Source organism: Pelodiscus sinensis, chromosome 5 (assembly GCF_052426305.1).
Source record: "Pelodiscus sinensis isolate ZL-2025 chromosome 5, ASM5242630v1, whole genome shotgun sequence".
NCBI lineage: Eukaryota > Metazoa > Chordata > Testudines > Trionychidae > Pelodiscus > Pelodiscus sinensis.
In genome coordinates, this window is record NC_143056.1 from 84,156,971 (window position 1) to 84,182,886 (window position 25,916).

The window sequence follows — 25,916 nt, forward strand, 5'->3', positions numbered from 1 at the left end:
GTGATAGCCTGGAATTAGGATCCCCATTTTTTGTTTGTGTGTGACTTCTTTGTTCCAGCATCATGCAAGGCACTTTAGAAAATTGTCTGTTTTATGTTTGTCTGTTACTCTGAAACTGCGTTTAGAAGATTTAGGATAGATATTGGTTGCTGTGCCTTTGCCTGGTGTGGTCAGAGAGAGTTGTAACTGCAAGTGTTTGAGAAGAACTAACGTTTGTAGTTTGCATTGTTGTAACACTACTGGCACAAATGATTTCTGACCAAAAAGCCAAAAGAACTGTTCCAAAACCATTTATTCTGTTACTTCCCACATTAGACTAGGAATCGTGTCTGAGAAGCTGGAGAGCTAGGGGGTGGGGAGTGCTGAGGCCTAATTTCTAGGTAAGGTTTACTGGGCTCAGTATGGTGGTGCAGAAGGTAGGACACAGCCAAGCTGGGCAGGGCTGATACAGCCCCAGGCATGTATCTGAAAGGCCTTGAGAGTTCACCACCTTTTGCTGAGCCCCTCTAGCCCTTGATGGGGACGATGCAGCTCTCTGGCCAGGAAGGCCCCAGCGGAGGCCTCGCTGCTCTGCGGAGATTCTAGGGCTACCAGGACGGAGACGACTCCCCCCTTCCCCGGCTGGATCCGGGTGTCTCCTTTCTCCCGGGAAGGGGCCGGGAACGCTGCAGCAGGAAAGCTCGCGGCGGGAGCAGCAGCAACAGGCCGCTTCCCTACTGCGGAGCCGGGACCCCGAGCGCCGCGCCCCCCGCGGCCGGGTTATGAAACAGTCGGGCCCGCCCTCGCCCTGCGCGCTGGGGGCTGGGCCAGACCGGGTAGCGGAGGCCGCGGGAACCAGGTGAGGAGCGCGACCCGCAATCCTCTCCCGCCGTCCCAGTCCGAGGGCCTTGCGGGAGACCGGCGTAGCAGCCAGCGGCTCGGAGCAGGGCGGGGTCCTGCCCAGGACTCCTGAGGTGCCGTCAGCTGCCTGCTTGCGCCCGGTGCCCTGCCCGAGTGGTTACCGCTGGGAGGCTGTAAGGGAAACTGAGGCGGGGAAGGCCTCCTTCCAGATCACACGGTGAGGCACTGGCAGAGTCAGGAATACAACCCACGAGACCTGGCTCCTGTTCCATCAGCCCCTCTCTCCGTACAGCCTCCTTCCCCTCTGGTACGTGCAGAGAGCACATGGGAAACCTCCCAGTATGCACCTGGTGAATCCTCTTCCTAGCATTGCCCCTAGCATGTGCCCCACCCGTCAGCTTTAGAAATGGTCCCCTCTCCAGAGAGGGGTGCCCCCCGGGTGGCACTGCAGGAGATGGGCTCTGGCTAAAGCCGCGGGGCCTGGTTTTAAGTGTGAAAGGAATCAACCAGTAAATCTTTGAAGACCGTTTATGCCATGCTGCCAGTCTGTGGCTTGTGACAGTCCAAAGTCACTGGTGCTCCTCACATTCAGCCTCGGATATACTGTTCCTAATATACTCTGCTTGATTCACACTTCAGTTCTTTCCTAAACCAGGTCATATGACAACAATGGCAACAATGTGATGTGTGGGACAGTTAAAATGGAATTGGTGCTAACTAAGCTAGTTCCTGGATGCAGATTTAAGGGCTGGAGACAACAGGGTGTGTTGTGAGTCAGAAGTGAGGGATATCAGCAGGGCTGGGTGATCAGGATTTAGAAAAGCAATGTTCTGCAGGGGATGGGCTGAGCTGCGTGGGCCTCCAAATGGGAATAGCAGAGTGCTGGAAGTGGGCATTGGGGTGCTATTTGGAGACGCTTGCACAGTGTATGTCTAACTATATTTAGCTATAGTCAGACATCTGTGACATTTATTCACAAACTAAAAATAAAATATGCCACTGTCAAAGGATCAACTTCTATTATATTTTTCATAGAAGCCCCTTGGGATCTGCCATTGAAATGTTATACTTTGGAATCTCCTAGGTGGAGGAAAACCGAGTAAAAGGCTTTTCACTTTGCGTTGTGGTGGGGGAGTTTAATTTGTTAGTATAAAGCAATGTTTCTCAACCAGTGGTATGAGTACCCTTAAGGGTACTCGAGAGAAGTCTGGGGGGTACGTCAACGCAACTGAAATTTGGAGAAAACTGAATTTTTGTTTTAAGTTTTACAGCAGACTGTTATTTTTGTACTTTCTACACCCAAAAATTTCATTGCCCACCTGGCTACGATGAAGTTGTTTAAACAAACGTGTTGCAATGGTAGAAAAAAAAATCGTGTGTCTGAAAACTGTAAGTACTGGGGGTACTTATAATTGTTTTTAAAGTGGTACTTTATAAAAACAAGGTTGAGAAACACTGGTATAAAGCGTTAAAATAGAGGTCTACATTTGTGTTGTGTCCCAAAATCTGTATGTGTATGTCAAGGAAAAGGAGGGAGTGCCCAGCATTTTCAGTTTTCTCACCACCATAATATTTAGGATCTTGATTCATGGAAATTTGAGTTGACTAAAAAATAAGTTTTGACCGTGCTTGGTGCCAGAGCCTAGTGAAGCCTCTTCAAAAAGCAGTGAGTCTCACCAGGGAGCTCATGTAGCAATGTGGGCTGCTGCAAAGACGCCTATGGCATTTTGTGCAGCTCAGTGGTTTTCAAATTTGAGAATTTTGTTGAGAGAGAGCAGATACCTGATTGCTTTAAAAGCTAATTGTTAAAGGCATAAAGAGCAGCTTTTTGATCCCTATTACCCTCCCCACAACAGTGGAAGCAAAAAGCCAGAAGCAATGACAAATCCTACTTTCCCAATTTTGTTTTTTGTTTTGTTTTTGTACTTTTAGGAAGGCAGACAGAATGACACCTGAGAACCAATCAAAAGACAAGATGCATGCGAGGGTGCATGAGCATCATCTGGAAGAAAATGCACAGTCAACTTGGAAGAGGAAACGAGACCATGAAGAACTGGAGAATGAGCCACAAGCAAAAAGATTGTTTCTGAGGAAAGCAGCCAAACCCCCAGGGAAAATTGGTAATGTTCCCTCAGATTCTCACTCTTTCTGCCAATCAGGACTTCAGAGAATGAAGGGCGTAAACCAGACTTTCAGATAGCTGAGGTGGGGAGGTGTCAGGGAACTAGCAGCCTGTTCAGACAAGACTTTTTTGAACTGAGTTATGTTTCTAAGCGAGGGGTGGAGATATGTGGGGACATTATTTTCAGCTATCTGTTTGGAAACTACTGTTTGTGTGTGTGTGCATGTGCATGCATGTGTGCATATGCAGCATTTTATAAGTCATTGCTTTTATAAATACATTAAAAGCAAGAGGAAGACCAAGGACAGGGTAGGCCCACTGCTCAGTGAGGAGGGAGAAACAGTAACAGGAAACTTGGAAATGGCGGAGATGCTCAATGACTTCTTTGTTTCGGTCTTCACCGAGAAGTCTGGAGGTATGCCTAACGTAGTGAATACAAGCAGAGAGAGGGTAAGTTTAGAAGATAGGATACCCAAAGAACAAGTTAAAAATCACTTAGGAAAGTTAGATGTCAGCAAGTTACCAGGTCCTGATGAAATGCATCCCAGGATACTCAAGGAGCTGATAGAGGAGGTATCTGAGCCTTTAGCTATGATCTTTGAAAAATCATGGAAGACAGGGGAGATTCCAGAAGACTGGAAAAGGGCAAATATTGTGCCCATCTATAAAAAGGGGAATAAGAACAACCCAGGAAACTACAGACCGGTCAGTTTAACGTCTGTCCCAGGGAAGATAATGGAGCAGGTAATTAAGGAAATCATATGCAAACACTTGGAAGGTAATAAAGTGATAGGGAATAGCCAGCATGGGTTTGTGAAGAACAAGTCATGCCAAACTAATCTGATAGCTTTCTTTGATAGGATAACGAGCCTTGCGGTGGATGTCATATACCTAGACTTTAGTAAGGCATTTGATACGGTCTCGCATGATATTCTTATTGATAAACTAGGCAAATATAACTTAGGGCCACGATAAGGTGGGTGCATAATTGGCTGGATAACCGTAGTCAGAGAGTTGTTGTTAATGGTGCTAAATCCTGCTGGAAAGGGATAACAAGTGGAGTTCCGCAAGGGTCTGTTTTGGGACCCGTACTGTTCAATATCTTCATCAATGATGTAGATATTGGGATAGAGAGTATGCTTATTAAGTTTGCAGATGATACCAAAGTGGGTGGGGTTGCAGCTTCTTTGGAGGATAGGGACATAATTCAAAATGACCTTAGCAAGTTAGAGAAATGGTCAGAGGTAAACAGGATGAAGTTTAATAAAGAGAAATGCAAAGTGCTCCACTTAGGAAGGAACAATCAGTTCCATACATACAAGATGGGAAGCGACTGTCTAGGAAGGAGCATGGCGGAAAGGGATCTAGGGGTCATAGCGGACCACAAGTTGAATATGAGTCAACAGTGTGATGCTGTTGCAAAAAAAGCAAATATGATTCTAGGTTGTATCAACAGGTGTGTTGTAAGCAAAACTCGTGAAGTCATTCTGCTGCTCTACTCTGCACTAGTTAGGCCTCAGCTGGAGTACTGTGTCCAGTTCTGGGCACCACATTTCAAGAAAGATGTGGAGAAATTGGAAAGGGTACAGAGAAGAGCGACAAGAATGATTAAAGGTCTAGAGAACATGACCTATGAAGCCAGGCTTCATGAACTGGGCTTGTTTAGTTTGGAAAAAAGAAGATTAAGGGGGGACATGATAGCGGTTTTCAAATATCTAAAAGGGTGTCACAAGGAGGAAGGAGAAAATTTGTTCCTCTTGGTTTCTGAGGACAGGACAACGAGTAATGGCCTTAAAGTGCAGCAAAGGAGGTTTAGCTTGGACATTAGGAAAAAATTCCTAACTGTCAGGGTGGTCAAATATTGGAATAAATTGCCAAGGGAGGTGGTGGAATCTCCCTTTCTGGAGATATTTAAGAACAGGTTAGATAGACATCTGTCAGGGATGGTGTAGACGGAGCTTGGTCCTGCCTTGAGGGCCGGGGGCTGGACTCGATGACCTCTCAAGGTCCCTTCCAGTCCTATGATTCTATGATTATCTCTCCTAAAACTGGGTTCAGCAGTGTGTACAGGGTGTCCCCACCATAAGTTACTCTGGTATACATCCGTTGACGCTTGTAGGAACTAGTATGTTATAAGTCCTCCCATTCCCCGCTCTTAAGTCACGCAAAAAAAAAAAAATGTGCAAATGGAAGTCAGCCATGAGGAAAAAAATTCCCTGGTTTGTTTCACTTTAAGTCCAATTTTTTTTAATGTATCTTGGACTTGTAGCAAGGATGGCCTGTACATCACTACTCGGTGAGCACTGATTAAGTTTTATGGAATTTCTGAAATTCTACTTCATTTCTGCAGTAGGACAGATCAATACTGTCCTGATAACGTGACATTATATAATTCTTCATGCTGTTCCCTAATCAGAAGGTCAGTATTGCACATATGCAGTCAAAACCAGCATTTCCATCTGGAGATCATGCTGTGTCCACTAGCAAGATGCTGCATAGAAGTTAGAGCTGGTGGGCTGCTCTAGGTAGATGGTAGCTATTTCTGTTCATTTTCTGCAACATTGTGTCCATATTTAGACAGACCAGGGCTAGTTCCATTCTGCTATACTCAGTGAATTCTACCAGACTTGACAGTATGCTGATGAGTCCTTTCTCCTTTGTTTGTTTTTTTCCTCAATATGTAACTTTGGGTAAGAAATGTTTCAGTTTTTCTCTTTGAAGGGGGAGATGGGTAAGCATTAGACCTGGTCTTTGCTACACAATTAGGTTGGCAACTTATGTTGAATTAACTAGGCTAGTGTAAACAATATAGCCTTATCCTTCTGATTTAAGTGCTGTAGTACACTGAGGGTGTGTCTAGACTACAGGGTTTTTTAGAAAAAACTTCCCCTGCGTCTAGACTGCTGCTGCGTTCTTTCGAAAGTAAATCGAAAGAAGGCAGCATTTTTTTCGACCGCGGAAAACCTCGTTTTATGAGGAAGAATGCCTTTTTTTGAAAGTGCGTTTTCAAAAAAAAGCGCTATGTAATGAAAACTGTGCTTTTTCGAAAGAGAGCATCCAGACTGACTGGGTGCTCTCTTTCTAAAAAGTGGCTTGCTTTTTCGAAAGTACTGGTTGTAGTCTAGATGCTCTTTTTCAAAAGAGGCTTGCAGTCTAGTTGCCTGATATAATAACCTCAGCCCCAGTGTGGGGGCTGGGAGCCCAGTAGGCAGGGCGGCTGGAGTGGTAAGATCTTGCTTAGTTGGTTAACTGGGATTTTACATCCCTAGCCTCCACCTAGACCACGCTTCAGACTTAACTCACTACTTTTGTTGCCATGCTTAAAAAAGAAAAGTGAGAATTTTCTTACAGGGCGAGTACAGTTATGTGGGATTTCCTTATTCCTAAACTCAAAAATGCGTGAAGATCAGATTTACAGTATTAAAAAATATATCTACTTCCTGACAGTACTCAAGTCTGGAAAAGTGCCTCTCCTTATTTCAGGCAGTGAAAGTTTCTGAGAGTTAAGAATCTGTAAAAATGGGAGATTAGAATGGAAATACTCTTAAATCCAGTGACAGCAAGTATGAGAGCCACCTGCTGGAATCATGCATGAATGTGGTTGGGTGTATTGACTTCTTGATTTCCAGGCCTCATGTTGTATAAAGTAAGGATATTTTTTTATTGTATGTAATACTCTTGTTTGTTTCTTCTCATCCTGTTTTGTATCATATAGGGATGCAGGAGTCTTACAAAAATCTTATTTTAATGTTTCTTAAGAGATTCATTTGTTCTTCTGTTTCCTCATGTGCCATCTGGATCTGCTGGGAAGATATAGTCTGTTGTTGTGGGGATGATTAGGTCACACGCGTGGGATTGATGAGACACTCTTTTTACACAGATGTCCCTGATAATAAAACCAGAAGTGCTAGCAAAATACAGAAAACATGCTATGTTTGTCAGCAGAATTCTCCCTGAACACAAGGGTGTCAGGCGCCAATGGGTCTTTTATCAAAAACAAAACACGCATAGGCAGGCTGTGTGAACTACAGCACAAGCAGGTGGAATATTCTTATTTGGGTGCAGGAGAAAAATGGCTAGGAATTCACAATTTGGGAATTTTCTGTTGAAACAGTTAAATTTCTCTCGTTTATCTGCTGATACCAGGTCTGATTTCTTCCTGCTGCTATGGTTGAGGTGCTGATTCCAGGAGTTAATCTCTCCCATTATCCCACATCTCAGGACTTGTTTTCAGGCTCCATATGTCCCTGCCATATCAGGGATCCAAGCCACTTCCTGTAAACTCACTTAGAGCCCTCTCCTTTCCTTTGCTCTGGGATGAATCTTTAACCAGGAGACACATATTACGAGGGAACCAGTCATGCAACGTTTTGTTGGGTTGTAGTATGCATTGTGCTTTGCATGAGACTGCTGCCCCATACACTCATAGGAACTGTTTGAGGTCCTTTCTCTTGTGGCTAGAGACCACTTCTGGATTCAGCACCAAATACACCCATCCTCACCAGTACTGCTTAGTGAATGAGCATGACGTGCACTGGCTTATCTGTCAGTAAGTTTCCCTGTTTTACTATCTGGCAGGCTGGGCTGAAGGTGGTTCCTTGTTCAGAAACACAGGGGTGCACTTCCATCAGATGGAGAGGCAGTGCAGCATCATCCACTACATCTACCAGAACATGCTGGGTGGCTCTATCCGAGCACAGCTCAGGCAGGTGAGGGTCTCTGTTTATCAGTCCACAGGACAGCTGAACTCCCCACACAGTTTCTCTTCAAAATATTATAACAAAAGCTTGAACACACATGAGGGAGCTTAAAAGGCCCAGCGGTCCACTCCAACCCCAGGCTCATGGTTTACATGCTTTTACAATGACTAAAATTCTTGGTCTGATTTACTATCACATTTCTCTCCTTAGTTGATACAAAATGCAACTGCTGAAATAATGTTCCTTGTACATCAGTAACACATCAGCCCCTACCTTTGAATCCCTCTACTAATTCTCTGCTCCCTACTTCATTGTTGTCCCACTGAAGTGTCTCACCAATCCCCAACCCATCCTCTCTCCCCCTAAGTGTATAACCTGAAGAAACTTCATCATCAAAGGTAAGCTTGTTTTAGCAGTTGATGCCCTGAACAATAAACTTATCAGATGTAGTCCCATGTCATGTTGTCTTCACCTGCTCCACTCTGCTAATAATGCCAGCCTCGATGTTCATTTGTCAACTTCTCTCATGGCCACCTCTACACCTTTTTCCAAGTTTTGGGTAATGCCTTCCCTGAACAGGGTTCCAAGCCATAATTCTCCCCTCATTCAGTCCTTCCTTAAGCATTAACTTTTTCTGCAATGTCCACAAGGTATGAATCCAACCAGGATAGGTTTATTTTCTAGGTCATTGATGTATTATCTACATTTTTGATTTATAAATTCATCCAGTCTGTACCTTGCTTTTAGCTAAGTAACCACATGATTTTGTCACTGTCTTGCCTTCTCCGCTCAGCCCCATGTCTGCTAGCCTTTTGTCTTATTGTGTCTTATTTGTGTAAGCACATTGGAAGGAGGACAGTGTTTTTATGTTTTTGAATGGAGTATAATATTTCTGGGTGTTGAGTAGTTACACAACAGAAGGAAATGGGGTTTTTGGCATCTGTTCTTGTAAGGAAAGTATCTCCAGGTGCTATGTTAATGAAATAATATCAGGTATCCTCCCCTTTTAGCTAGCCCAGAGGTCTAAGCTCCTCTTACATCATCCAGAGAGTGTTTTCTTCCACATTTTTGTCACTGGTGGTTTGAGTATTTGTGTTTTGGGTACATTTGTTTGGAGTGGCTTGTCTTCCCTGGGGCTTTGTGCTCCCACCCATTACCCAGCTAACTTCAGAGAAGGGAGCAAACTTCAGAGAAGGGAGCAGCATCTTGATGTGAACACACTAATATGGGGTAACTATTCACTCTGTTTGAAGGAAAGGGGCCAAGGCCCATACAGAGCAGGAAAAAAAATCTGCACTACCGTTTCATTGTCAGATTGACCTGTGTTTATGGAGCAAGATGGGGGAGACAGCAACCCTCTAGATCTCCCCATGTGGCTGGAAACTCCATTGTGTGTGTAAATGAAGAAAGCTGGGCTGAATGCCTCCCTCATATTCTGGCATTAGCCTTGCTTTGCTAATTCCTTGGGAAGTGCATGGGACGGGAGGGGCTCATAAAGACTGTGAGTGGTTCTGGAGAGATTCAGAGACCTATTTCCAGCTCTACAGAGATCTCAATCTCTCATTTTCTTTGTAACAGTGTCTCCAGCTGCCCTTCGTGCGTTCTCTCTCATCATACCGCCTCTTCCGAACAGCAAGTCCCTTTGACAGGCGAGTGACATGTCTGGAGTGGCATCCAGCTCATCCCAGCACCGTGGCTGTGGGTTCCAAAGGTGGAGATATAATTCTCTGGGACTATGAAGTACTGAATAAAACCTGTTTCATAAAAGGAGTAAGTCACTAAGTATGTGAGGTGGGCAGGAAGGTAGGACTAAAATAGCCCTGGGTATGTCTACACTGCCACCCTAGGTTGAACTAGGATCGCTAATGTAGGCATTCAAACTTTCAAATGAAGCCCGGGATTTAAATATCCTGGGCTTTATTTGCATGTTCCCGGGTGCTGCCATTTTTAAATGCCCCGTAGTTCGAACTACCTGCCCGCAGCTACATGCGACACGGACTAGGTAGTTCGAATTAAAGTTCCTAATTCGAACTACCTAGTCCATGCCGGGAACATGCAAATAAAGCCCGGGATATTTAAATCCCGGTCTTCATTTGCAAGTTCGAATGCCTACATTAGCCACTCTAGTTTGAATTAGGGTGGCAGTGTAGACACACCCTTTGATTGCTTCACCTCGTTATTGAGTTGCATTGTCAGAACTATGAGGGGTCCAAGACTGGAATAGCAGCAGATAGTATTCTTATCTGAAAAGACTGAGATGCAGTGGTGAATCAATATGTGAAGCCCAGGAATAGGAGAGTGGGGATTGCAGGTCAACAATAAGGTGTGTGTGTAGAATTTATGGTGAAATTTCTTCAGGCCAGGCATTTGGGAGGGAGGGTGAGTGGGGGATTGGTGAGACACTTCAGTAGGATAACAGTTAAGAAAGGAAATCTGTAAGAAGCGTGCAGAGAGGGTTCATTTATTCTAGGCTTGACTCTCCCCCCTCTTCACCTTCTCATTTTGCCTCACATGAGGGAGCACCTTTTTGAGTGGAAAGAAGGAAATTCATTTCAGGTGAAGAAGTGGAGTGAATGACTCCCTGTGAGTTTGAATGGTTTGCATGCCCATCCCATTCCATGTATACACTAATTCCAGTCCCAAGTATATGTGGGCTCGTAGTTTTCACATCAACACTTGTCTCTTAAACTTAATTCATGAATATAGATTGGGAGGAGGAGGAGGAGGATCATCCTCTGAAGATTTCTAGGTCCCATTCCTGGTTGCCTTGTTTTCTTTTTGGTGTTGTATGGTGATGTCCAGCCAGGGATCACATGCCCTGGAACTTCAGGAGCAGAAATCTTCTCTCTGATGAGGTTATCTACTCTGCCAGGATGAGACTTGTAGAGATGAAAGTTTCTGTAGTCTCTCGGGAGCCAAGGCTTGTGTCATTGTTGCTGTTAGGGACACAGTGATTGTGAATTTGTAGAAGGGACTTTCCTGCTTTCCCATCATTTAGTGATTTTTTTTTTCTCTTTTGTTCATCCCCTTCATTGTAGATGGGAGCTGGAGGGGCCATCACAGGAATGAAGTTTAACCCTTTTAATCCTAGTCAGCTGTACACATCGTCACTTGCTGGTACTACCACCCTACAGGATTTTACTGGCAATACACTCCGGGTCTTCACCAGCACCAAGGACTGGGAGTAAGAAACATGGCAATTTTCTGGGCCTTTGCCTCCTGCTGTCACTGGTAGCACAGGGAGAGGGAGCGTCACTTATTTCTGAAATGTGAGAGCTGGACTCTCTGTTCCCCTCCACATCCACCTCCTGTCAGTTCCAGAATCTACCTTTCAAAAGCCTGCCTCTCCTCTTGTTTTTCCTATTCGGTCTGTAGAGGGAAGGGAAAGAAATCCATTTCCCCTAAAGGAGGGTTCTCCTTTGAGTGGCTTTGAGTGGCGTCCCTGTGGGTGCTCCACTCAGGTCTCTGTGCATCCTCATGCCGCGACCTGAGTGGAGCACCCACAGGGACACATCTCGAAGAACCATCATTACTGCACAGGATGAGTAACTTCTTCACTCTTTTTCCACTCTTATGCCTTCCTGGCTTTTTAAGGGCACCAGTAGAATGCCTCAGTTTTGTGCCTTTACATGGCTCTGTGTCATGGTGATCTTCTAATTACCAGTGTTGTTCCCACTTGCCACAGAGGCTCTGTAGAGCATCTGAGGAGTTCCTGCAGTACTTCTGCAAGCCCTATTGGCTTGGGAAGTCAGAGGAAAGTCCTAGGAATGACCCAGTAGTATCAGCATGCCAGTTCCACTTTGCCCTCTTTGTTTTCTTTCCTTGCCTGCCTCCTGCCAGTAGCATGTTTCCTAGCTAGTTTTCAAATGTCTACTGTAGCTGCAGTCATTGAGGAAAGATGAAACCAAACTCCAGAGGCCCATTGGGATAGTTTGGTGCTGCCATGTTGAAGATCCGGGTTTAGTGTTCAAGTGACTCCCTGGATCAGCAGAGGCTGGAAGGGTTATAGAAAAGACATGCTCTAACTTTGGGGTTAGAGAGCCTCACATCCTCCACTAATATTTCCTATTGATCAAGATGAAGATGACTAGGTCTTAAGGGGAGATCTATTCAGTTTCCATTGGATTTTAGGTAGGTCGTGCTCTATGGAAGGGGCTTCTCAAAAGTCAATAATGAAGATGAGGCCTTGGTACAAAGTGACTGTGAGCAGCAAGGGAAGTGTACTGGCTATCAGAGAGGGTTTTGTGTCTCCCACTTAGCTCCATCTTTTTTTCTTTCTGTTGTGTGAAGATCCCACTTGTTTTCTCAGTAGATACAGGCTGGGGATGATTCCTGGAACAAGACTCCTCTGCCTCTCTTGCCACACAATCAGTTGTGGGGATTTTCCCCTGTACAGCTCTCAACTTGCCTGCTGGCACCTTGGGAAAGACCAGACGTGACACATTGGAAGCCCCTGCAGGGATTCTGTGGAAGACGATCCTATAGAAAGAAAGTGATTCAGAGTTTGTTTGGTGTTTCTTATATTTCTGCATGAAGTGTTGCTTGTGTTCTTGCCCTCCCAGGCTTAGGAATGGATTACCACAGGCATATCCTGTAGTCTGAGCTGGAGACAATTGTGCTGCTGGAGCGGACTTTGGTTTGTTTGAGAAAACAGTCAGTAGAACCTGCAAACCCCCAACGTTTTTATTCTCAGTTTAGTAACAGACTAGATAAAAGATAGCTCTTTATGCCACTCTTCTTGGGAAACAAGATTCTGTGACCTTGGTGTATCTCAGCTATGGAGAGAGGGCTTCATTTCCAGGTGGTCAGCATTCTTCCTGTCCCTTCCTTCCCCAGTAACATTGGTGCCCCTTTCCTTTGTCTGTGTGTTCCAGAAAGGGCCGGGAGACTCTCTTGGAGGCATGAAGTTCAGCCCGTTTGAGGCAGTGAAGCTTTATGTGGCCTCAGGGGATGGCACCCTTAGTCTGCAGCATCTGGAAGGCAAAGCGGCGCAGGTGATCTCCCGCACTCCAGGCTGTGGCCATGAGTACCATGATGTTTGGTGAGGAGGAGTAGGCTGGGTTGTGCCTCTACTCCATACTATTTACATTGTAGTCCCTCTTCTTCTCTTTGATGTCAACTTCCTTTGCTAGGGCTAGGACAGACTCTTACCATTTGTTGGGGCTGTCAGAGGATCCAGTGACGTGTGACACTGGGGCATGTGGGCCCACTCCAAGAGTTTGGCATGCTCAGGACAGTTAGACTTCTGCTGTTCCAGTGCATGATGGGTAATATAGTTTTTGGCATCTTAGGACAGCAGCAGCACTTGGAGTGTACTTTTCCTTTTAAAGGTGCAGTTAAGGAGAATATCAGGGTTGCTAGACAGGCCAGTGTTCTCCTTTCTGCCACGAGCTGGGCTAAGAGGAGTATAGGGCAGCTTAGCCTAAACCAAATAACATTTCTGCAGAAACCTACATAACCCTATTGTGGTAACTCTGTATCTCTTTGGAGATGGGGGTTGGGTTTTCAGGCTTGCCACCCTGACTACAGGGTTTTGAATACTAGTGTGAACATCCCCTGCAGGTCGAATCTTGGCAAAGAAGTCCCTGGATGTCAGAGAATTCACCTCTCTGCCCTCTCAGTATCAGGCATGTTAAATTTCAGTTAATCAGCCCGTGGCTCTTACTGTGTTTAAAAGGCAGAGCGCAGCCGGGAACCAGGGCGAGTGAGGACTCAAGCAGACCCCACTCACGCTGGGTCCTGACTGCTGCACCCTTGCCTTTTAAATGTAGTAAGATCCCCGCAGGGCTCTTACTACATTTAAAAGGCAGAAGCACAGCAGTCGAGATCCAGTGCAAGTGGAGACTGCTTAAGTCCCTGTTTATGCCGTTTCCCCTGCTGTGCGTCTGCCTCCCCAGTCCCTTTGCAGAGAAGGTGCTGAGGGATCCAGCTTTTAAGCTGGCTTTCCCCCAGCACTGGCTCCTGTTCCCCCCCTGCCTTGCTGCCTTTGATACAGAAGCAGTAAGTGGCGGGGTGGGAGTGACTAGTTGAGTAGTGACTTGACTACCCAGTATAGTCTTTAGTTGGGACACAAGGCTCTCAAAAGCCTGTATTTGATTCACTTCCTTGAGAGGTATATTGCGGGAGCTTTAGACCAGAAATTTTCCAGTCCAAAGTCTGTGGCTGCAGCTTCTTCATCCCTTTGTGGGGAAAGCTCATTTTAAATCATTTTCTGCACATTGTCAATATCTCAGGTGGGGTTCTGGTCTTTCCCAAGGTGTCTATACAGATACCAAGTGGCCATTCAGCCTCAGTTATGTCCTACACCCCAGCATGTTCTGCTATCTAAAGCTTACTTGACAAATAACTTGGAAGGGATGCCACATCAGTTCCTAACCCAAAGTTCTCTTGGTGGGCTCTGCCCCTGGAGTGATAATTGAAGTCCCACTCTGCCACATGGAAGACCCAGTTCTGAGTCTGTTGCAGTCCCTCTCTGAAGAGAGACAGGGACATGCTATACTCAGGGGTTCTTCTCCTACTACCTGTGTGCAGGATTTGCTGCTGATCTATGGATCTTTTCCTCTAGTTTCTGGTACTGCAGTGTTGATGTGTCTGGAAGCTGCCGGTCTGTGGTGACAGGCGATAATGTGGGTAACGTGGTCCTGCTCAGCACAGGTGGTGAAAAGGTTCGTATGGCTCCTCTCATCTTCCCTACCCCTGTCCTCTTTCCAAGGACCCTGATGGTTGTTTGTTCTTTAGCCATGTTTATCTCTGCTCCGATGGCCTTCTGCAGAATAGGAGCAGGTCCCTAGAAAGAGAAACATGCATTCTGAACCTTAAGGAGTGTGAGTCTATCCTGTATTTACCAGATGGTGCTCGTTGCCCATCTGCAGTGCACTAGAAGCTGTCTGTCTTTTCTCCCAAGATGGGAGCACACCCATAATCACCCAGAGTGATTCCAAGTTAAGGGTGGCATGATTGAATTTGCCTGCACTCAGTGTGTCTGATTCCTCAGGAGAGCAGCAGCTGTGACCTCCTGAAGGTGTCAGTTCCCTCTTGCAATGGACAGACTCCAGAAACCCTCTGGAAAAATGGGAGTGTCATGGGTATGATGTGACAGAACGTCACGTCCCTCCCAAGGCTAGTCACAAACTTGATCACAGGCCAGGTGAAGAACAGAAACTGTGCCATTTCCATCCTGACCAAGGGGGCAGAATATTAACACCAGGACCAGAAACAGATAAGTAAACTGCCTAAGAGTGAGTGGGCCTGGAACCTCTTAAAAAGTGTGTCCTGCCAATCAAACGTCACCTTTTTGCTCCTGTTTTATTATCAGTTCTAAGTCATCATGTCTGTTGCCGTCAGGGTGAGAACTCTGGATACTTTCCACACCAGGTGCGATAGGCAGGACAATCATGTTAATCAGAAGGCCAAGTGACTTGCTGGGTCACTCCAAGTACTTGAGTTCATAACTTTGCCCTTACTTCAGGGCATATTTATTAATACTCGGAAGATGCAAAAATGTTGAAAATAATAATACTAAATTCAATGTAACGGAGATCTTTTCTACCTTCTGCATTTGGGAAGGACATAACCTTTCCCATGAGGTAAACAATTCCTGGCTATTATGGGGAAACCCATATTGGGCTTTTCTGACCTCTGGTCTCTTTAGTCTGTTTCTCTTGCCCAACAGGCAAGAAGCCTCATACCTGACTTCCTCATAGCTGTTTGCTCCTAGCTATATGACCTGCAATTGCAGGTCTCAGTTTTAAAGGCCGCAAGAACTGTAAGAGTTGCCCTGAGTTTATGCCCTTAAAGGCTGGTGCCTTATGTGCCTAATACATTTCTTGGGAATAGATTAATCTCCAACTCCACCCCCAGTAATGCCCCACAGTGAAAACCTTTGTGTGGTTAAATGGATATAGGGAACAGGAGAAGGAATTGGGCCTTAGGAACTATCTCAAAGAGAGAGGTGTTTAAGAACACAAGAACAGCCATACTAGGTCAGACCAATGGTCCATCTAACCCAATATCCTCTCTTCTGACATGAGCCAATGCCAGTTGCTTTAGGGTGAATGAACAGAACAGAGAATCATTAAGTAATCCATTCCATGTTGCCCATTCCCAGCTGCTGGCAAACAGAGGCTAGGAATACTTCAGAGCATTATCTTACCCCCGTGTCCATCCTGACTAATAGCAATTGATAGATCTATCCTCCATGAACTTATCTAGTTCTTTTTGAACCCTGATATAGTCTTGGCTTTCACAACATGCCCTGGCAAAGGATTTTGTGAAGACCCAAAACCATAACAGGGTTCCCCTTCCACAAGTTGACTGTGTGTTGTGTGAAGAAATACTTTCTTTTGTTTGTTTTAAACATGTTGTCTATTTATTTCATTTGGTGACCTGTAGTTCTTGTGTTAGGAGGAGTAAATATCGTTCTTATTTACTTTCTCCACATCCATCATTAGTCATCTCTTTTTCAAGCTGAACAGTCCCAGTTTTATTAATTTATCTTCATATGTAAGTTATTTCATATCTTAATAGTTTTTGTTACCCTTTCTGTGCCTTTTCCTATTCCAATTCTTATATCTTTTTTGAGATGGGGTGACCAGATTTGCACACACTGTTCAAGATGTGGGTATACCATGGATTTATATAGAGTCAATATATTTTCTGTTTTATAATCTATCCCTTTCATAATGATTCCCAACATTTTGCTAGCTTTTCTGACTGCTGCTGCACATTGAATGCATGTTTTCAGAGAACTATCCACAATGACTCCCAAGTTCTTTTTTGAGTTGCAACAGCTAATTTAGTCCCCGTCATTTTATATGTATAATTGGGATTATGTTTTCCAGTGTTCATTACTTCTCCCATTTTGTTGGCCAGTCACCCAGTTTTGTGAGATCCCTTTGTAATTCTTTGCAGTCTGAAAAGAGCTGTTTTAATGTAACTATCTGGAGTAGTTTTGTATCATCTGCATATTTTGCCACCTCACTGCATATCCCTTTCCTGGATAATGTATGATTATACTGAGCAGCACTGCTCCCATGCAGCCCCTGGGTGGCGCACTGCTGTTTACCTCTCTCCATTTTAAAAACTGACAATTTATTCCTACCCTTTGTTTTCTATCTTTTAACCAGTTACTGATCTATGAGAAGACCTTTTCTGAATACATCCACTCAGTGTGCAGTAGCAGTCAAAAAAGCAAATAGAATGCTAGGAATCAATAAAAAAGGGATAGAGAATAAGGTAGAAAATATATTATTGCCTCTATATAAAACCATGGTACTCCCACATCATGAATACTGTGTACAGATGTGGTTGCCTCATCTCAAAAAAGATATTGGCATTGGAAAAGGTTCAGAAAAGAGCAACAAAAATTAGGGGTTTGGAACAGGTTCCATATGAAGAGAGATTAAAAAGACTTGGACTTTTCAGCTTAGAAAAGAGGAGACTAAGGGGAGATATGATAGAGGTCTATAAAACCATGTCTGGTGTGGAAAAAATGAATAAGGAAAAGTAATTTACTTATTCCCACAATATAAGAACTAGGGGTCACCAAATGAAATGAATAGGTAGCAGTTTTAAAACAAACGAAAGGAAGTTTCTCTTCCCTCAGGGCACAGTCAACCTCTGGAACTCCTTGCCAGAGGATGTGGTGAAGGCTAGGATTTTAACAGGGTTCAAAAAAGAATTAGATTGATTCATGGAGGTTAGGTCCATCAATGGCTATTAGCCAGGATGGGTAAGAATATTGTCCCTAGCCTCTGTTTGTCTTGAAATGGATGACAGGGAGGGATCACGTGAGTATTACCTGTTGTTTTCCCTCCCTCTGGGGCATCTGGTATTGGCCACTGTCGGCAGACAGGATACTGGGCTAGATTTACCATTAGTCTGACCCAGTATGGCCATTCTTATGTTCCCTCTTATCCCATGACAGTTTACTTAAGAGTCTTGGGTGAGGGACCTTGTCAAAGCTTTCTGAAGTTTGGGGTGATTCAGAAACTGCAAATGCAGCCTCATACAGGTGAGCATTGGCTCTGTGGTATGGGGTTTGCAGTGCTGGCTGTAACCAGATTACACCTGCGCTATGCTCTATAGTAGTGATGGGCAACCCAGAGTAGTGAGTGGGCCGCATGAGTGGCCCTCCTTCATCTCAGTGGGCCACAAGATTATCCTAACCACGATGGTCTCTCGGGATAAGATAGTTTTGCTAACTGCTTGCGTACGTAGTATGTGCTGATTGAACCGTAGCAATGCTTTGATTGGATGTAGAGGGAGCGCATGGCATTCAGTCAATGTTGTGTGCACTCGGCATACACCTCACTTCATGTGCCTTTGCTTTATGTGCATATCACTTCAGTAATACTGGTAGGAAAAAATGACACGAACGGAAAGTAGCAGAATCCAATGCATGGGTAACAGTAAACAAAATGTCTTGTAGACCACATATAGAACTCTGATGGTCTGTGCGTCACAGGTTGCCCACCACTGCTCTAGGGTCAAGGCTTGCAGTGCTAACTAGCACTGCTGCTTCCCGAAAACCTTTGGTAAATGGGGTGGCATGTTATGCAAGATAAGGAGTGCTCAGAGCTCCACTGTCTAGGCTGAAGCTGTCTGTTCCAGAGGCTATCTGTACCAGAGCCGTGTTGGAAAGTTCTTCATCTGGCTTGTCTTGCAACTCCTTGCTGTGTTGCTGTCACACAAACCTCACCACCTGTTTCCTTCACTGCAGATTTGGAAACTGAAATTACACAAGAAGAAAGTGACTCACGTGGAGTTTAACTCTCGCTGTGATTGGCTCTTGGCTACAGCTTCTGTGGACCAGACAGTCAAAATCTGGGACCTGAGAAACATCAAAGACAAGTCAAGTTTCCTTCATATGCTGCCTCATGACAAACCTGTGAATGCTGGTAGGTCAGTGAGGTAGGGCTCTCTCTTTCTGCTCACTTATCTACCCATTTAGTCTTTGTTTCTTTCTGTCTTTTTTGGTCTTTTTGTGACCAGTGACTGAGTCCATCCCCTTGAGTTTTCTGTGCTCCACTTTACCTCCGACAAGTGTTTATCAATCCTGTTTTTCATGTGCTTCAGTGTGTATTTATCAAAAGATGAAATCATTTTGGTGAAAGTTTTGAGTTTGATTAGTTTAAAATTGTTCTGTTTCTAAATTCAAACACTGAACATAATAAACTTTATCTGAAAGTCCTATACAAAAGTGGTGTTGTCACTCTTAACACCTTCTCGTTGCATTCTGGCGAATTCAGCCTGATGTGTTGTTGCTGATAGAGGGATAGTTATAGATTCCAAGGTCAAAAGAGACTATTTTAATCAACTCTGACCTTGTGTCTAACACAAGCTGCAGAGCTTCCTAAAATAAATTCCTAGAGCAGAATTTTTAGAAAAACATCCACTTGTGATTTAAAAATTGCCAGTGATGGAGAATCTACCATAACCTGGTAAATTATTCCAGTGGTTATTTAGCCTTAGTGTAAATAATTTTATGCCTTATTCTTAGTCTGAATTTGTCTAGCTTCAACTTCCAGTCAGTGGATTAGATTTATGCCTTTCTCTGCTAGATTATAGAGCCCATTGTCAAATTTCTGTTTCCCATGTAGGTACTTACAGACTGTAATAAAGTCACTGCTTAATCTCTTTAAGATAAACTGATTGAGCTCCTTGAGTAGATCAGTATAAGAGATATTTTCTAATCTTTAATCACGCTTCTGGCTCTTCTCTGTATCCACTCTAAAATAACTTAAACATACTGTCCCTGTTTAATAAAATGTCTGTTCTTAATGGCTCAATACATTGCAGTTTCTGCAGAGCTGCACCTGAGGACTTAAAGTGAAAACATTGAAGACTGCTGGGGATAGAGAGTGAAATTTGTCTGGACAGATATTCCTGATCATATTGTGCTGAAGTTCCTTGGGTAAAAATAGGGACAATATTGGAGAGATTTGGTCTAGCAGGGCAGATTTGGTCTAGCAGGGCAGTAGTAGTCAGAATTGCTGTAGGGTTTTTTCCAATTCTTATCTGGCTCCTTTCCCACTCCGTCTTTTTTTTCCTCATCTGTTTAATGGGGATGATGATATTTCCCTGTCATGCAGGTATTGTAAACTTCATTTTAATATTTGTAAAGATCTTGTTCCTTGGGGCTTGTGGCTTTAACTATTTAGGAAGTTTTAATGGTCTTACAAATTAGGGGCATGTACCATTTACCTTTTCATCTGTGGCCACAGGATTGTGATTTTTCTGTATGCTTTATTATCTTCTTCACAGCTTACTTCAGCCCAACGGATGGTGCTAAGCTCCTGACTACAGACCAGCACAGTGAGATCCGAGTCTATGCATCTTCAGACTGGACTAAACTACAGCATCTGATCCCACATCCACATCGGCAGTTCCAGCACCTTACACCTATCAAGGTGAGGTAGGAAAGTATAGACTGATCTCTCAGCAGATGCCAGCAACAAGTTGGAAAAAGCTTTGGTACAATTTCTTTTCACACTGGCTGTGTCTAGATTGCATCCCTTTTCCGTAAAAGGGATGCAAATTAGACATGTCGCAATTGCAAACGAAGCAGGGATTTAAATCCCCCCCGCTTCATTAGCATAAAAATGGCTGCCGCTTTTTTCTGGCTCGGAGCTTTGCCGGAAAAAAGAGCCAGTCTAGACGCGGATCTTTCGGAAAATAAAGCCTTTTCCGAAAGATCCCTTATCCCTCTTAAAATGAGGCATAAGGGATCTTTCGGAAAAGGCTTTATTTTCCGAAAGATCTGCGTCTAGACTGGCGCTTTTTTCTGGCAAAGCTCCGAGCTGGAAAAAAGCGGCAGCCATTTTTATGCTAATGAAGCGGGGGGGGGGGGGATTTAAATCCTCGCTTTGTTTGCAATTGCGATATGTCTAATTTGCATCCCTTTTACGGAAAAGGGATGCAGTCTAGACACAGCCACTAAGTGTTAAGAAGCTCACACTGCTAGAGTCACAGTTCTTTGTGATTCGTATCAGGTTTTAGCTCTGTTCCTCTGGAGTTGTTTACCATTATCCATCTGCTTTATGTCTAGGCAACATGGCACCCACGTTATGACCTCATTGTGGCTGGACGCTACCCAGACCCTAAGTTTCCAGGATACACAGAGGATGAGCTGCGGACTGTTGATATATTTGATGGAAACACTGGAGAGATGGTGTGCCAGCTCTATGACCCAAATGCATCTGGCATTATCTCGGTGAGATTGGGGACTAGAGTGGAAAGGGCCAATGTGCCCTTAACTGTACACAGGATTTGAGAAGCAGGGGGATCATACAATAGGGACAAGACCCAAAATCTCCTAACATAGGCTCATACTCATACTGGGAAAGGCATCTTGGCAAGGTGACGTGCAGAGGACAATTTATATACTGGCTAAGGGAAAGAGTGCCTCAGAGAGGTTGACTGTGACAGATAATGGGACTGAAACTTTTTTGGGGGGAGGAAGAAGGGGAGTTCTTGAGAGTGAATCCAGGGTCAGGCACGTGAAGAGTCCCCTTGATTGCTGCTTCTCCAAATGCTAGCTGGTCCTTTCCAGGCCATGCTCATAGGCGTCACTGTGAAATATTTCCTCTTTGGGACATGTTTGTAACTTCTTAGTCCAGGGGTTTCCAAACTTTTTGACACGGGGACCCGTAGATCCATTCATGAGCTTTCGGAGGACCAGTAACATTCATTTGCGTATTCATTAAGCAAATGATGAATATGCAAATAAGTTGTTTCTGGTCCTCCCAAAGCCCCCAGTGTCAGCTTTAGCAAAGCTTTTGATACAGCCACCCACAATATTCTTAACCAGCAAGTTAAGGGAATATGGATTGGATAAATGGACTGTAAGATGGATAGAAAGCTGGCTAGACCAGGGTTTTCCAAACTTTTACTTTAGTTGGAACCTGTTTTTTTTCAGTACTGTTTTTTGCAGCCCCAAAATACAAAAGCACATAGTGAAAATTTATTCATTTTTCAATTTTTTTATTTCATTCGCTGCATCCTCCACCCAACCCGGGCCAGGGTTTGGGGGACCCGGTGCTGCACGGGCACTGCGGGAGGCAGGAGCAGGAGCAGATTGGGGGCAGGGTATCTGGCTAGGAGCGAGGGTGCAAGGAGGGGTAGGGTTGCCAGGTGTTCAGTTCTGTACCAGCCAGTCTGGTATTTGACAGTTCTGTCCAGAAACAAATTGAGAAAATACTGGACATAAAAAATGTCCAGTATTTTCTAATTAGGTAAGTTTTATTATTATTAGGTGTATCAGTTTGTAGTTGCCAACTTCCTGGCTGGTCAACACGCGCTGCGTGAGTGTGTCCACCAGCCAGGCAGTTCGCAACTAATTGAGGGGGGTGGCAAAATGGAATCTCCAAGGCCAGACTCCTTCGTGCTTCACCTGGACCATGCACAGGATGGGCAGCACCCCAGGATCTGCATGCGTCCGGATCAGTTCCACTCCCCACCGGCTGATTCTCTCCTCCCTACTTCCCCTCCAGTAAGCCCTGCTCACCCCGACCCTCTGCCGGCCAGGCGGTTCTCCCCGCTTCTCCTCCTGATCTCCCCCGGCCAGCCCTGCTTCCTCTGGTCGGTTCTCCCCACCCCCCGCATCTTTCCTGGCCAGCCCCACTGCCCCCACCAGCCCTGCTTCCACCAGAAGAACCAGAGTAATCCAATAAAACCCTGCACCACCACATCGTGTACTGAAAAGGGGCTCATTTATTTTCAGAAAGCCGACACCATCTTTGGAATTTTTTATCCGTATTCTCATTCTGGATGGTGAATGTACCAGGTTCTCTCCATTCTGACACATTGTAGTGCCTTTAAACCTCTCTGTCAGCAGTGGGGATATTTAAAGGCACTGCTTTTAAATTTTTATTCAGGATCTGCGTGTGCCCTGATCAGTCCCACTCCCCGATTCTCCCCCTGCTCCTCCCCCCCCGGCCAGCCCCGCCGGCCGATTCTGTCCCGATCTCTCCTGGCAAGCCCTGCCCCTGCCAGCCCTGCTTCCGCCGGCCGGTTCCTGCCCCCCCCCGGGCGATCTCCCCCTACCAGCCCCACTCCCTGGCCAGCCCTGCTTCCGCTGGCCAGTTCCTCTCCCCATCTCCTACAGCCAGCCCCACTGCCCCAACCCTGCTTCCCATCTCCAACAGCCCCCTCTGCGGCCACCAATAAGAACTCACCTGGTAACCCTCACTACGCCTCTGCCAGGAGCCTGAAACATCTGGCTGCATCTGCCCAACCCGGCCAAGGGCTTGGGAGACCCACTGCTGTACGGGCAGTCCAGGAGCCTGGAACACCCTGGCAGCCACGCTGAGGCCCGGTATTTTTTTCCCAGGCCGTGGCCCATGGTTTGGGAAACGCTGTTTTAGTCTGTTAGCTCTCATGTTGTCTGCTCTCCCAGCCTACTCATCAGCAGCTTCTGAGCAGAGTGATATTCCAGTCCCAGTAGCACACTGAGCTCCCACAGGACTGACTTTCCTGGAAATCAGACTGAAGAGAAAACTGAGTAGAACAGGAAGACTGGGTCTGATTCTCCTCGCATTTCTACCAGTGTTAAACTGGTTATTCCATTGACTTTAGTGGAATTACCCTGATTTACATCAATATAATAGGAGGATCCAGCCTGCTAATTCCCAACATGCAGCAGAGAGGAGTTGCTGGCCAGCCCCTTGATATCTGCAGCTCTTAGCAGCTAAGGATATAAAATTCTGTATAATATGTTGATTGGTTAAACTATAGGTTTAACTGATCAATTGCCTGCTGCACCACAAGCAGAGGGCTACTCTGGCCAGGTCCAGATGTCAATTAACTAGTTACTCCAGTAAGCATGCCAGTGAGGCTATGCTTACTAGGCAACCTGTAAAACCTTTATATCCCTTTTGGCAGTGGTGGTATATGGTCATGCCCGGCAAAGCAGCTGACCTGTGTATAACAGTTCTGTGTTTAGCTGTGGGCCTTTATGCACTAGGGAACGTTTTAGTTCCCAAATTGTTTTATGGTGTTACATAAGCAGTGAGGCTGAGTTTGTCAATATGTTTACATTTGCAGCTCAATAAGTTTAACCCTATGGGAGATACACTGGCCTCTGGTATGGGTAAGTAGGCTACCAACTCTCTTTCATTTTATTATTGAAACAGTTGGAAAGCATGGGGTTCTGGCCCCCAAAAAGGGTTCTCCAGACAGATATGCAGAAAGTTTTGTACTTACAAGTTCTAAACCTAAACTAGTTCCAACATTTATACTGTGGCTGAGTTAACTCCTTGGTAAAATAAATTAATACTTTACCCTCTTATCCCCCCCCCCCCATGTCTTGATGGTTTGTAAAGTGTTTTGAAAAAACATCCACTAAAATGTGCAGTGTGATAATTAGCTTCAAGGAGAAGCAACCTTCACAGGAGAGGGTGCTGCTGCCATCTATTGGCTGAATGGTAATGCTGAAATGTGAGTAGTGAAATGCAAGAAAGTCGCTGTCCTTTACCCTCTACTCCTAGTCTCATTAGCCTTTGCCTGATTTTTGGCTAACTGCACTTGTACATGTTTTATATCCAGAGAGACCTCCTAGGCTGTGTGTAGACTGGCCAGTTTTTCCGGAAAATCAGCCGCTTTTCCGGAAAACCTTGCCAGCTGTCTACACTGGCAGCTTGAATTTCCACAAAAGCACTGACTTCCTACTGTAAGAAATCAGTGCTTTTTGCGCAAATACTATGCTACTCCCATTCGGGCAAAAGTCCCTTTTTCGCAAAAGGGCCAGTGTAGACAGCTCCGATTTGTTTTGCGCAAAAAAGCCCTGATCGTGAAAATGGCGATCGGGGCTTTTTTTGTGCAAAAGCGTGTCTAGATTGGTCATGGATGCTTTTCCGCAAAAACTGTTTTGGGGAAAAGCATCCTGCCAATCTAGACGCTCTTTTCCGAAAATGCTTTTAATGGAAAACTTTTCCGTTAAAAGCATTTCCGGTAAATCATGCCAGTCTAGATGTAGCCCTAGAGTCTGGGAAAACTGGCCTTATTGAGGTCTGGTTTATCTGGTTGGTCTTTGATAGAACTTTCTCTTTTTATGGAAGTTATGGGATAAGATAAGGGTCATGATAAATTAATTAATTGCCAGCAACTGCTCAAAAAGTTTGCGTGGCTATATGTCTAATAGGTATAAGGTTCCTACAATAGGAGTATGTGAAGGCAATGTCAGGAAGAAATGATATACATCATCATCCTTAGTGACTGGATATAGCTAGAAAAAATATTTTGTTGGGCAGTAGCTGAATCTTGTATTTAAGTTAGTACTGTCAGTGATTCCTCCATTAAAAACTAACAAAGAAGAATTTCTGAGTGTTGATATTTTTCCCCCCACAGGCTTTAACATTCTGATCTGGAGTCGGGAAGAGATGGTGACCAAGAAACAGGAGCATCTCTTGAAAGCTATGACAGAACAGGGAGTTAGAAGCAGGAGTTTGTCCAGATCTGGGCTGCGGAAGAAATCAAACTCAGGTGCAAGCAAACTCAAAACCAAGCTGCTTGCTCTGGAACTAGAGGGGACTAAAACAAAGGGCAAAGATCCCAAATCAAAGGGCAGGAAGTAGAAGAATCTGGAGGATTGAACAGGCTTCTCCAGGCTTTCTAGATCATGCTGGACAAATCTATTATGAGGGGCACCTAGCCTGCTTTGTCCTTGTTTAGTAGGGAGTCACTGCTTGTATTCTCTGCTTTCCCCTCTAGGGGGTGGTGTCATTGCTTAACTCCTCCTACTTGGGTGACACTTTATCAAGCACTATGGGAGCCTGAATGTCAGCATGCCCTGTGTTGGCATTCATTTAATTGGACCACACAAAGACCAGCATTATGCTTATACGCTATTCTTGTTCTTTAATTTCAGTCATGGGATGTGAGGTTAATGTGGGAGCAGCCAGGGCTGAGCCGTTGCTGTAGTTCATATTTTCAGAGCTTTAATCTCTCTCCTTGCAGTGCAACAGCTAGCTGTTTTCAGTCATGTACCCCAAAATGTGGGGATAGGTGTTCTCAAAGTGGGACCTAAAGGTTATCTGTTACACTTTTCTCACAGAACTACATCTCGGCTCCTGTTAACCTAGAAGTTTTTATGTTTGAAAGTTAGCTTGTTTACAAAGCTGCCTGGGGCATAGTTGGAATATCTGTCCTCCCCAATACTGCTGGGAGACTCTGTTAATGTCATGCTGTTTATAACATTCAAGTGTTAATAAAATTTTGTTTAGAACAGGCTTTCTTCCTTGGGAGTGACAATCTTA

General features: G+C 44.9%; 1 protein-coding gene across 2 annotated transcripts; it reads left to right on the plus strand.

Moving 5' to 3' along the window:
• The first annotated feature begins 359 nt into the window (after positions 1-359).
• DDB2 (damage specific DNA binding protein 2) lies at positions 360-25,892 on the plus strand. 2 transcript variants are annotated; one of them, XM_075927656.2, is made up of 11 exons: positions 360-838; positions 2,773-2,960; positions 7,541-7,671; positions 9,241-9,432; positions 12,537-12,703; positions 14,228-14,327; positions 18,383-18,560; positions 19,927-20,072; positions 20,711-20,875; positions 23,707-23,752; positions 25,009-25,892. In XM_075927656.2, exons 1-11 carry the CDS (start codon positions 762-764, stop codon positions 25,233-25,235), a joined length of 1,617 nt encoding a protein of 538 aa, XP_075783771.1. In that variant the 5' UTR covers positions 360-761; the 3' UTR covers positions 25,236-25,892. The 2 variants fall into 2 exon arrangements, with proteins under 2 accessions (XP_075783771.1, XP_075783772.1); XM_075927657.2 differs by lacking the exon at positions 12,537-12,703 and adding an exon at positions 10,701-10,846 and having other exon boundaries at positions 365-838.
• The last annotated feature ends 24 nt before the right edge of the window (positions 25,893-25,916 follow it).

What these genes read in the sequence shown, in the direction of transcription:
- DDB2 (XM_075927656.2), top strand. Translation starts at nt 762, where the DNA reads ATGAAACAGTCGGGCCCGCCCTCGCCCTGCGCGCTGGGGGCTGGGCCA. An exon ending in TCAGCACAGGTGGTGAAAAG is followed by an intron (nt 14,328 to 18,382) that starts GTTCGTATGGCT and finishes CCTTCACTGCAG; the next exon opens with ATTTGGAAACTGAAATTACA. An exon ending in ATGCATCTGGCATTATCTCG is followed by an intron (nt 20,876 to 23,706) that starts GTGAGATTGGGG and finishes TTACATTTGCAG; the next exon opens with CTCAATAAGTTTAACCCTAT.